Below are 12,797 nucleotides of genomic sequence, written 5' to 3'. Positions count from 1 at the left end.
TCCTCTGTCTATGGTATGCACACAACTACACGATTCACAATCTTAAATACGACTGAACCAAATTCTGGTGTCATAGGGGTATAACCTTATAATCCCCTGTTTTGCAGGTACATGTAGTTTCAGTCATCCTATTGAAAAATATAGAAGGATACCACAATCTAGACTACCCTTTCACAGTCATGGTTTGGCCCAACTGCTTTGTTTTCAATGACTACTGTGGACTTTTTTATGTGGACTTGGAGGTTTGTGAACAGGTTGAACTAGCCATAGGACATAATAAACAGCTGGTGAGAGTCAGCTTGAACATGTCTGTGCATTATTCATTCATTGTGCTGCCTGTACAGGATATGTTTAATATGAATTGCATTGTTTAATGGTCTTTCATGAATTCAAAGACAAGAATGCAACTTCCTAACTCTAAGCACCTCTGTGAAATACAAGGTGTGAGAAACAATGAATTCTTTGAGATATCATGCATTCAGCTTTCCTGAAAGATGTTTTGTCTTTTCTGTAAATGATGTTTTTAATTGTTAGTACTACATTATGACTGCATAATACCTATTGGTATAACTGTTTAATTCATTATGGTTCATACCATCCTGGTACAGATTCATATGCTCAAGGTTTAAAATGCCCAATTTAACTTGAAAGTCATGTACAGCTAAATTATAGTGTGTTTAGTTTACATTCAATAGGTGAGATATTGATCGTTTGTTGAAATTAAGAAGTGGGTTCATGCTGTTCTGAAGATTGAAAAGCTATTTACTAAATACTATATAATACCATACATTTACAACTACAAACAGGATCCTTATACTCAAAGTCACCTAAAATTTCAAGGACTTTTCCAGCAATTTTCAATAACTTTCTGAGTTCCAAACTAGCATTTTCCAGGTATCAGCCTTTGAAAAAATCTTTTTATACATAATTTAACATCATTTTTTGATATCACAACTGAATATCTTGTCATTTTCAAAACTTATGGCTGCATTATCAATTTTCAAGGACTTTCCATGATTCAATTTCTATAAATGAAGGATATTTTCTACACTTAAAATTTCCAGGGGTCTTCAAAATGATACTTTCAAGGACATTCCAGGAGTGTATGGACCCTATACAGAGGGATGTTTTGGCCTGTACTGGTACATACATTCAGGAAATTCCTTATCCTATTGTTTTCAACTGAGTGTGTACATACTGTATTTATGTAAGAAGTTTGGTAAAGTGGTTCAACGTACCATACTCTTCTTGTAGATGGGTTGGGAGGGATTTTTGTCGTATGTATCAAATGGAAATTGTTTGAATTTGGATTGCAACACAAACAGCATTATCACCATATAAATTTCTTGGCGAGTAATTTGTGATTATCTACCATGGCATTTTAACATCATATCTCGATAATATATTGAAGGAAATGACATTATGTCTAGTCTGCAGCTGCTCCAGTTTTGACACTTGTTATATCAAACGGTTGGAACTCATCACATGATTACAGAAATAATTTTTTGTCATAAATTGCAACAATTTTGCAAAAAAATACTCAACTGGCATAGTTGATATTGATCTGTGCAATATTCATTCATTTAAATTATCAATGGCGCCTTTACAAGCGTCCTTAGTTTACCTTTTTTTATTGATCCATCAAACGCAAGCGTGTAGTGTACAGTGAGTGATATTTTCTGTTGGGTGTTGTATTTTCAGATGATGCCATTTGTAGACTCAAATAAGCAGTCCACTGTTTGTTGTGAAGAATCTTGACTCCAGAGAAATACAATATCAGATATGATATCTTTTGAGTCACATATACCTTGATTGTGCCACAGACTCCAAAACTTGTTTGAAAAAAAACCTGAATACAACTACAATAGAACTAAATATACATCATCAACATTCATATCATTGCTCTTACCTGATCAGTGCACCAATACCAGATGGAAGAAATAGAAATTCCAAAGATCATTCCGGGCCAGGGCAAGTCAGAGTTTATTGGATCACGGAAGATGTGGAAGGCATCATCAGGAGGAATACCACCACAGGAGATGTTGGCATGTTTTGTTGTGTTTGGAATGGCTTCAAAGTACATCCACTGGAGATCAGAATATGGCACCTTGATGAAAGCTGTGGAAATCAACATTTGGTTAAATATTTATCAGTTTTCTTAAGTAATGAATATGGTAAGAAATTATCATGTTGGCCTGCATGAAGATTTTCATACATGTCGAGCCTTCAATACAAATTTTATGTCTTTTCAGATATCCCAGAGCTTACAATGAAAAAATTTGCAGAAATTTGAAAGCTAACACATGACTGAAAAGCACTGTGAAAGAAAATATTCCTTTGAAATGATTAATTCAAGTGATCCGGCATTGTAAATATTAAGCTCTGTGTGTTGTTATGGTATTTGGTTGCACTTCAAGTGGGTGAGCAAAGTAAACATGCAACGCCAATCTATAAACTTGGTTCATAAATCACAGAGACAATTATTCTTACCAAGAATCATCAAAACAATAGCACCAGCAACCATGATAAAGGTTTGTGCTGCATCTGTGTAGATTACAGCGGACAGACCACCTGGAAGAGAGAAATGTTTGAATAAAATTGTTATATTTTCTATCACAAGTATGGGACAGATTTTAATTCTAATTATTGACAAAATACGCATACTGCACATGCTATACACATCAAGTCTGCAAACTTGTACCATAATGATCATATCAAAATCTGAGTAATACTGTCAATACTGGGATGAAGTCAGCTGGATATATCGTTTTCAGAAAGTTAAAAAACAGGTCAGCAGGCACAACAGCATTCAGGATCTATGGGAAGTATATTCGAAACAAATATGTGATGTAAGTGTCGAAGAAACATATGTATGTTAATGTATGTTTTTAATGATTACTTCAAAATTAGTTTCAATAATGCAGTGACATGTATATATGAACACTTGATATACATGTACTGGTTCAAGCATCTGATACAAATGTGCTTCCACAATTCAACTATGTTGACTTTCATTAAAAATGGTTAAATTTGATACGTTTCAGTTGCATGACTGGGACGACATGTATGCGATGCTAGGATGACAATGTTTGAAACCTTAGACAATTGCTGGGTGAGTTCTTTTTAATTCTTGACATTTAGACCAAAGAATCTATGAGTACACAGTACGCATCGCAAAAACCAAGCTTGTCCTAAATAGCGTAAAGCATCAAACATGTTCAGACTATTAGAGGAAAATAAATGTGAACTTACTGACTTATACCATGACAATATTAATCACATGAAGACAAAAGCTGTAAGGTGACAGAAATTTGCCAATAAATAAAAAAAAGAAATCAATATGGGCTTTGAGAATTATTCACATTTTATTAGCCATCTTTCAGGTTGGCATGGCAACTCCAATATTCTTGTCAACTTACCTAGTACAGTGTACAAAGCTGTGATTGCAAGGATAATTACAATGGCAAGATACAAATTCCATCCCAGAGCTTGTTGAATGAAGAGTGCCCCGGCAAACATGTTAACCTGTGATTGTAAAAAAACGTAGGGGATCCAGATTAGAGTTTAGTTCCATTTTTTTGGACATAGACTTCGGTCCAGCTTCATGTTTCACATACACAGACAAGAACCAGTGATATATGTAGCCACGGTTAATCTACCCCAACTTGGGGTAGATTAACCGTGATGTAGCTCAACAGTGTTGGTCACTGGCTACTAACAGCTTGAGGTTGACTTTAAGCCATGAATCGGCTGCTCTGCCGTGAAGTACACAGTTTTTTCTTTCACAGAGGCATAGAATCTGGGATTTGCATATCTCTTAAAGCAAATAAAAATTCTATTTTTGAAAGAGAAAATGCAAAACAAACATTTTTCAATTATCCCTGAAGGCTTATCATAATGCCTGTATTGAAAAACTGACATTGATTTATTATTAGACTGGTATCATACATCATATTCCATATCTGAGTTTGTATGATTAGTTGACTTGTCGTCAACAATTAACCAGGGACAGCCTGATATGTTGCATGTTCTTTCTACCATCTACAAATTATACAGTGACATTTACATGTGGTGCTATGGAAAAGACACTGTAATATCTGAAGCAAGTCTAGAACGTTTTTTCCTAGATATTTGAGAGTTTCATTCATGAAATAAAACTAAATTTCACAATGAATTAAAATGTTGATCTTTCATAATTTTTTCTTAACAAATGTCTCACTATCCTATGGACATGGAGAACACATTGATTAGACTGAAATTTAATGAAGAAATGTACATCTCTAGTACTAAGATACATGTAGATCTTCTATGCATATGTTAAATTGACTCTTTTTCTTTATACACACGAGTATTATGGCCATGATTCATCTGTAGGCTCTTCTGTGTGCCCTATACTGCTTTCTAAATATTTACTTTGTTTTTATGGTCGTCCACATTGCTTAGGTAGCAAAGATTATGAATGTACAGTAAACCTCTAACCATAAATCAAACCATATCTCAAGCTTTGATCTTTTTCAGAGTCAGTCGGATGCCAGACATCATTGTTGACATTTTTTTAAGCTACTGAACCTCGCTTTGGTGTGTTTTAGTGAAGTAAGAATTTTCAGGAAATATAATACATGATGTAATCTTTTTTGGCTGTAAATAATAAATTTGTGTGGCTTTTAAAAACACCATGTCCGAAAGGGTACATGCAGGATGACTGTTTGTTCATGTCTGACAAAATTGGAAAACTAAAAGGAAGCTTTGCAGTGATATTTAACCTGTCGCATATTTGAATCAACTGCCAGTTTATGCAATGCCCTGCTCTTACAGAAAGTATGTTGATTTGCCTACTCTTGTAGTTAGTTTATAAAACTTTCATACACATAGTGTACATTCCTGAGGCTCGTAAAAACATCATGCCTGAAAGGGTACATGCAGGACGACTGTTTGTTCATGTCCGACAAAATTGGAAAACTAAAAGGGAGCTTTGCAGTGACAATTTTTACTTTTTGCATATTTAAGGTAGAACGCCCCTCCGGGGACAGACAATCGGACTCTCAAATTTCTACAATTCTTTTCTGATCTACCACTAGTGGGGGCTCATTTGAAAGCTCTTGAAGAAAGAAAAACTTTTGTCATCTTAGTTTTTCGAAAATCAAAAATTTAATTTTCCCCCATAGAGTTAACAGGGATGGCGGCCATTTTGAATTTCAAAAATTGCAATATGTTGGGAGATTTGTTTCGCTAGTTCCGAACTTTGCATGGTGACCCCCGATTTTGATTGTTGATTTGGTAAGAGAATGGTTGAAAGTTTCGTTTGAGAAAATTCGAGCAAAAGTTTAAGTCTATCACTTTTGAGGTGCATACTACCTTAAATCAACTGCCAATTTATGCAATGCCCTGCTCTTACAGAAAGTATGTTGACTTGCCTACACTTGTAGTATAAAACTTTCATACACATAATGTATATTATTCATACATAAATCTAGACTCTTTTGAGTTTGCAATAAATTCATAGATGTGTTTTCATGAACCAAAATGGATCATTCAAACATGAGGTCATAACTGCCTATCAAAACTGACGACAAAATTATGAAGATGTGACTAATAAGCCAAAGGTCCTCTTAGCCACAACAGGTACACTATAGATTCTATATTATGGTCCCTTTATGATGCAGAGGAACTTTGAGAAATTTATGGGCAACAGGCTGTTTTGAATTCACATATGGCTTATAATACATGTTTGAGCTTGTTCAAAGATAACCCTAAACAATATACTTCATGTCTGCAAAATTGATAACAAGATTATCAACTGACTATGTGAGATATCAGTAATTTTAATGATCTTACAATTATACAAATGTGAGTGACCGGGTAATTAATTCATCCTAATTGTTACAAAATACCTGCAAAATAATCTGATACCATTTATCTGATAACTTTCTGCTCGTTTCATGTTAAAAATGACACCACAGGGTTAAAGTATATTGGAGCATTGGCTGTAAATGCAAACTTACAGAAATCTTGGTGAAGATGGAGAGAATCAGGGCAATTATGGCCAGATAGACACGGACTCGCTGTCCTCCAAACCTACGTCTCAGGTACTCCGGCATGGTAAAAACCTGTCCAACAAAGTAAACAAACAACTGTCAATAGTGACAAGACATGTTGACCATGTCAAGTGAATAACAGTTTATATAATTGCAGTTTTCATACCATGTTTGTTGCAGATACCCAATTACACACTGTATACCGGTATGTATACTTGTATGATTTGACAGCAATCCATTCTGCCTTCTCCTCGTGCATCTGCATTGATCAGTCCATCAATGTATTTTGGGCAAAACCAGTTGTTTGCCTTTGAATGGTTGAACATCTGAGAAAAGGAAGGGAATGGGCACACCAATAATCCAGTAAAATACTGTACAAGTATAGGAATTCTAAGCTTATATACATCAAGAGCACTTAATTGTAAATGAGGCTGGAAGAGGTAATTTTAGGATCTTAAACATTTGCCAGACCAGACATGCTCTTCATTACCAGTACCATAACTGTAAAATCTACCAGAATGAAAAAGTGCTTGGAAGTGTTTTTGGAACAGGTAGATGTACAGGGAGAGAATGAATTTTCGCTATGTTGTCATGGCAACTAAGAATCTTTCTTTCCAGCAAGCAAGTGATACCACTCAACAACATCCGACGTTTACTTTGACCTTGCCTGATGAATGGGTAACATATGTTGAAAGATTCTCCTACATCTATTAGTTTACTTGACGGAACACAGATGCCACAATATATAATGGGCAGTTGATTTATCCACGGTCCCTCCACACTTTGTCTAGGGACCATGATTTGTGAGTAAAGCTCACTGCAAGACAACTCCTTAGCCAAAGATATGTCAAGTACTGTCTTCCTCACACCATTAATATTGAAACTGGCCAATTAATCCTTTGTCTCGTGAGGAGTTCAGTTTAAATTCATTACATTAGACTGGATTTAGTGTAAAAACCACTCCATGTTTGATGAACCAGCCAGCAAACAATATTAAACACTCATTTTCCATTGGATTAAATTGATAAGCAATATGCAAATATGCATTGATGCTTCTTTTCAGAGTATCAAAATATCTCTTTCAGAGGTAGTTTTCATGAAGTTGAATTTCTACTTTCTTAAAGATGTAACAATTTAAAAAGTAACACTTTTTGTCAAAACTGCAAAACTTTTATCCTTTCAGTAATGATTTCACACTTTTCATAAACATGGAAAGAGTCTGAATGTCATCAATCTTTCCTCTGAGTTTTTGATGAAAAATAATCTTATAACATTGATATACAAGTACGAGCTGTGATGTGTACATCTGCACAATATCTTTGCAACACGACTGCTGCTCACCAAAATGACATATCGAGACAAAAATGTGATCATATTTTTGGGGTAACCCTGGAATCAGACTAGGTTGATTTTTTTGTCTGCAAATTTTTGTTATGGAAAATCGATTGCTCAGGCTGCCTTATCTGCATGGCCAAGATTATGTACATGGAGGTTGAACCATGCTGCATCGGAAAGCGTGGACACAATTCTGAGATCCCATGAACAGTTAAAACTGACTAAGTGTATCTTGTTAGTGGCCAATTCAGTGAAGACATTCGATCATATACTACAGCACTGTAGTGTACACAAAGTGTAAATACGGCATAAAACATGGCGGCATTCCACTTACAAACCTACTGAAATATGTGAATAGTAAACAAAATAGCTACTGAAGTTATAGCATTTCATGATAAGACATGTCTGCGGCATCAGTACTTGATGAAATTTTCACTGGTTTATCAGAAGTAGGCATTCTAAGATTAGGCTTATCTTGACCTTCCATCAGCAGACACCAATGGTGTCTATTCATGAGTTCATGCACCATTGAAAGTCGAATGTAAAGTTACTTTCTGTCTAATAGCAACCAAAAACTCTGTTTGCTTCTTGACCTACTAACACAACACAAATTACTGCTGGGTAAACAATGCAGTTTGGTCTGGATGGTAATTCATGTGAAGTGTTTACCCTGTCTCCAACTCATTCTGATTTAAAGGCTGCTTCCTAGTCAAATTTATGGATCACAAACTATTCCTATCAGAGAATGGTTCCATGACACTTTTGATGTAAATCCATGAAAAATAATCGGACATTGTGAAAAAATATTACAAGAGATTGTTAACCTCACAGTTCTGTACCATATGGTGTTCACAGCTCACCAACCCTCCATCTACATTATGACCCTCCATGCATATGTGTCGTCAAGGGATAAGACTGCAGGACTAGGAGCACATATTTTAGGTCATATACAACCCTGAAATATCGAAGTGCATGTTGCAAGTCCAGAAGTCAAAGTAAAACAAAGCAGGACTCTGTCTCAAGTGGTGGTAGGAATGTGTGTTCTCAGACAACATGTTACTGGTGAACTATGGCCAACAGATTCTGGGGCAGCAGACCTGGGTGTCACGTAATTGTGTAAACTCAGACCAACAGTTCAAAACTATTATTTATGAATGTGTTGATAAAGGAATGGCAACAACTGAGGTCAACTATTTAGATTTTTCAATCACATTGGGTATGTGTGAAACTGATACTCTAGAAAACATTAGCTATGTAGTCCTTGTTTATATTTCACAGTAGACTTGAAGACAGAAAATAGCTAGTTAGTTTCTCTGGAAAGAATAGTTCATACTATGCACCAATTTTACACTTAGTGACACTGTTTCAGATCAGTGTGTCATTCTGAATTAAGATTCCTCTCTTTCAATTCCATGCTGTGTCTTTCTTACAAGATTACAACTGATCAACTTCAGAGACTTCAGAGTGTAACAGCCTTCCCTCAATGCATTATGGGAAACCAGATGCGCCGGATCATGGTTCAGAGCTGGTTACTGACTGGTGTGAATCACCCATAAATGTCAGCTCACAATATGAACTCTAACTGTCCATATTAAGCTTGTTATAAGTCTGCACTGGTCATTTCTACTCATATCCGATTTACAATTTTATGCTGAACTTGCTTTATTTGGTTTCAAACCATTGTTTCCAATGCTGAACTTTGAACCTGAACATTTGGAAGTGAAGTCAAAGGAATACCTTACCATTGTTCCCGAGTCAATCAACTTCAAGGTCGCTCCAGTGGAGTGACCTCGGTTCAATCAAACTTTTCCTGTCCTTGACCTTTTTAACTGACCATAAAAAATGTCCAATTTCTTTACCTGACTTTTTTACCTCGAAGAACTACCTGGGCACTTGCACGTCCATATCTTTATATCTACAGAGTCAGTTATCATTTGAAAAGCTGCAATAAAAAGGTCAAGAAATTAACATTATAGACATCAACATATAACTGGGTCCTTGACTGTAGCAAGACCTGTTGGTACGTTGGAAGATTATGTAAATATGAAAAATCTGTGTCCCTAACCCAGATTCAACAAAATCAGTGACAGGTGATGATTTCATAACATCTGATTGTGGTATTACAATCAGCAAATACATGTATAATAGGCCTTCACCCAAACAAGGTCATTTCCGGTCAGCGTACATGCTTCTTGAAAGCCTTTGTGTCAACCCTTGTTTTCTGTGTCTGTTAATAAACCACGGTTGTAGAGTAACCGTGGTTGAACAGAGGTCCACCATGGAGAAAATGAAGTATTGAAGTCACAAGACGGTGTGCTCTCTACAAACTACCTCCTCCAACAGTATTAAAATAACCAGGATTGAATAAAACACATGAAAAATAACTGTTAACTACCTATTTGGAAAACAGACTCACTGCCCAGTACTAAGTGTGTGTTGTCACGTCCGAGTGCAATTTTGGAAAGTTAGCCATGACAAGAAAAGTCATTTTTTGGCCTTACAGTGACTCTTCCATTCCCAAAATATGCGAACAACTTCCAAATAAATGTATTTGTTTTTCCACTGAGTAGATCAGTCACTATTTACATGGTATATGGTGAATTTTACAGATAGTTTTATGTAAGCCTCAACAGATTCCATGACTACAGTAGTTGTTACGAACACTGGTATCCTTAACCTGGTCGATAATTATCATATTTTTTCTAGTCCACTTCCTTTTTAGCAGTCTAATCACATGCTGAAAACAAACAAACAAACAAACAGACAACACTCTTGTAAAACCAAGCAGCACACAAACTATGTGGGTGATGCTGTTTCTAACTCATTCCATTGTTCAGAATTTTAATACAGGATTAAGAAACTGAAGCTTTTACTTACACCTGCTGCCATATAGACCGGCAAAAAGACCCATCCAAGGAGCAACAAGATGAACATGGCCTGCAAGAGAAGGACTACTGTTACAGAACATTCAGTGAGTGAATACATGTAAATTATGAACTATCAAGGGGGAACTAAACTGGAAGGCGACAAAGAATTCAAAATTTCAATGGCAATATCACTAACATCAATTTCAATGGGATTTAAAAACATACAAACATTTTTCAAGTTAGCAAAAAAGGTGATACCTCTTACAAGTGATTAGTTTTCATAAACACGCTGCTATTAATTAAGGACTGGTGTGATATCTGAAGTAAAAATGTGGTATAGCTGAAATAATTGGATCTCTACAGGCTCCGACTGGTTAATCTACTTTATCTCAGAACAAACTAATTTGTAAAAGTTTTGAATGAAAATTAAGGACTCACACTGGGTAAATAGTAAACGTGTACACAAACTAAAGAAGGAACCAGAGATCAATGACTGAAGCTTCAAAATATGATCATAAAGAACATCTATTTATCGTCATACTTTTCTAAAATTACACAATGGATTCATAATCACGAGTGAATTAGCTGGGTACATCTTGGAGATAACTATGATGCAACTCATGGTAACTAGAATGGAGTAGGCGTATATGTGTGCCAATTAACAACATCAAAGTGAGTAAAATTTATCTGGAATCCATGGAAAGGGGCCTTGAACTGAAGTGGTCAAGATGATGTCATCGTGATCTTGAAAGGTCAACAACCTTTACAGGGTAGCCATTTTGGGTCACTTGCCCTTTATTTCCACTACTACTTTGGTGAAATATCAAATCAGAACTGCACCGTTGCACGTTGTCCATATCAATAATTCAAACTTTAAAATTGTCATGATGTCATATGTCTCAGGGCAAGCGAATATTTTGTCACCAAATGTTCAAATCTTTCAATATTGAGAGGACTACAAAAACAGCAGAAAAAGTATGAATTTGATGATGTGGCAATATACATCTCACTGCAGTAGTTTCAAATGTTTCATATAAGCCACTTAAACTGTCATAAATACCTTGAATACAAAGAGATTTACAACTCAGAGGGCAATGTATTCAATACATTATCACAATTACATACATTAAACATCCCTTTGATTTTTTTATAGCTATAGTTCTGTTTATTGAGTTGTCACTACATATACTTCAGGAAGTTCAGGTCAGTCACAATTAGTATGCATAATCCTTTGGTGGACAGTATTTTCAAATATTTCTGATCATTATCAGCTTTGAAGATTTGGGTGTGGATCTGTCAAATTTTCTGACATTGTTCACTGTCTTGGACATTGTACATTGAGTATGTGTTAAAAGTTCACAAATTCACTTTTTGACAAAAAGGCTATACTGCAATTCACTTTTTGATAAAAAATGTATACTGCAATTTTGCTGTCGAGAGAATTTGTCAACTCTGTATATGCTACATGACTTACATTGAATTCAAATGATCCGACGGCTAGTCCTGATGCAGCGCCAGTGCCTGCCAATCCAATGAAATGTTCACTACCAATGTTACTGGCAAACAAGGAGGCACCAACTGGCCACCAAACCATGGACTTGCCGGCCAAGAAATATCCCTCCATTGTCCCGCGCATGGCACGCCATGTTGCCTGTGAAGAGAGTAAAAACTCTTGGTTACTACATGTATTACAGCGAGGGCACGAGTTATCGGAACACCAAATTAGGTAATTACCCAGCAACTTAGCTGAGCACTTTGCAATTTGACCTGGCATTTACCTAAACAAGAGTCTGTTTTATTGTCTGAAGACTGATAAGATACCCACCAAACTCAGCAGGCAGCTCCCACTGAGTAAACTGATATGCCTACACTGGAACAACCCATTTTCAACTGGCATCTAGTTCATGGGAAAATTGTGAAAAGGGGGAATAAATATTATGATGTAACACAATCTATTGTACTCATTTTGTGTCCTGGGCCTGAACCTGACAGGTTTTGCCTCTGTATGTTATTTGGAATTGAAACATCGCAGCATCCCTTGTAAATCTAGAGTGTACAAAACTCATCGAATTTACCACCTTCCATAAGCCCACCACCGACATTGATGGAACAGTCCATTTTTATCATATGATGGATTGGATGGTTGCTCTGACAGTCAGTGTTTCTTCAATGTATGTAATTGTGATTAAAACCCGGTAATAACATGCATATATACAAAAACAGGACACAAAATGACAGCGGCAAATCGTGTTCAAAACTCTTCCATCAACTACATGCCAGTCAAAAATGTTTTTTGCAGTGTAGGCATATCAGTTTACTCAGTGGAGGAGCTGCCTGCTGAGTGTGGTGCATATCTTATCAGTCTTCAGACCATAAAACAGACTCTTGTTTAGGTAAACGCCAGGTCAAATAGCAAAGTACTCAGCCAAGTTGCTAGGTAAGTACCTAATTTAGTGTTCCAATAACTCGTGCGCCAAGTGTAAATATCTGTCATACCTGTCTTTCCTGGTGTCCAGGTCCACTACAAATAAGCCATAGCAGCTGGAATAATTGCATTTGA

The 12,797-nt window shown here is 36.2% G+C and overlaps 1 protein-coding gene across 4 annotated transcripts in view; it reads right to left on the bottom strand.

Annotated features, from left to right (window-relative positions):
• The window catches only part of LOC139144837 (sodium/glucose cotransporter 4-like), a 44,795-nt gene that overhangs the window by 26,079 nt on the left and 5,919 nt on the right, over nucleotides 1-12,797 (bottom strand). For all 4 annotated transcript variants that reach the window (XM_070715632.1, XM_070715631.1, XM_070715634.1 and 1 more), the window contains exons 2-7: nucleotides 11,712-11,888; nucleotides 10,248-10,307; nucleotides 6,003-6,107; nucleotides 3,420-3,525; nucleotides 2,491-2,571; nucleotides 1,910-2,118 (exon numbers count right to left, since the gene is read on the bottom strand). In XM_070715632.1, the coding sequence (XP_070571733.1) occupies nucleotides 1,910-2,118; nucleotides 2,491-2,571; nucleotides 3,420-3,525; nucleotides 6,003-6,107; nucleotides 10,248-10,307; nucleotides 11,712-11,888 (738 nt within the window). The remainder of the gene's footprint in view (nucleotides 1-1,909; nucleotides 2,119-2,490; nucleotides 2,572-3,419; nucleotides 3,526-6,002; nucleotides 6,108-10,247; nucleotides 10,308-11,711; nucleotides 11,889-12,797) is intronic.

The sequence above is a fragment of the Ptychodera flava genome, chromosome 12 (assembly GCF_041260155.1).
Source record: "Ptychodera flava strain L36383 chromosome 12, AS_Pfla_20210202, whole genome shotgun sequence".
Lineage (NCBI taxonomy): Eukaryota > Metazoa > Hemichordata > Enteropneusta > Ptychoderidae > Ptychodera > Ptychodera flava.
Note: the sequence above shows the minus strand (reverse complement) of the source record. Positions and strands in the feature narration are given on the sequence as shown.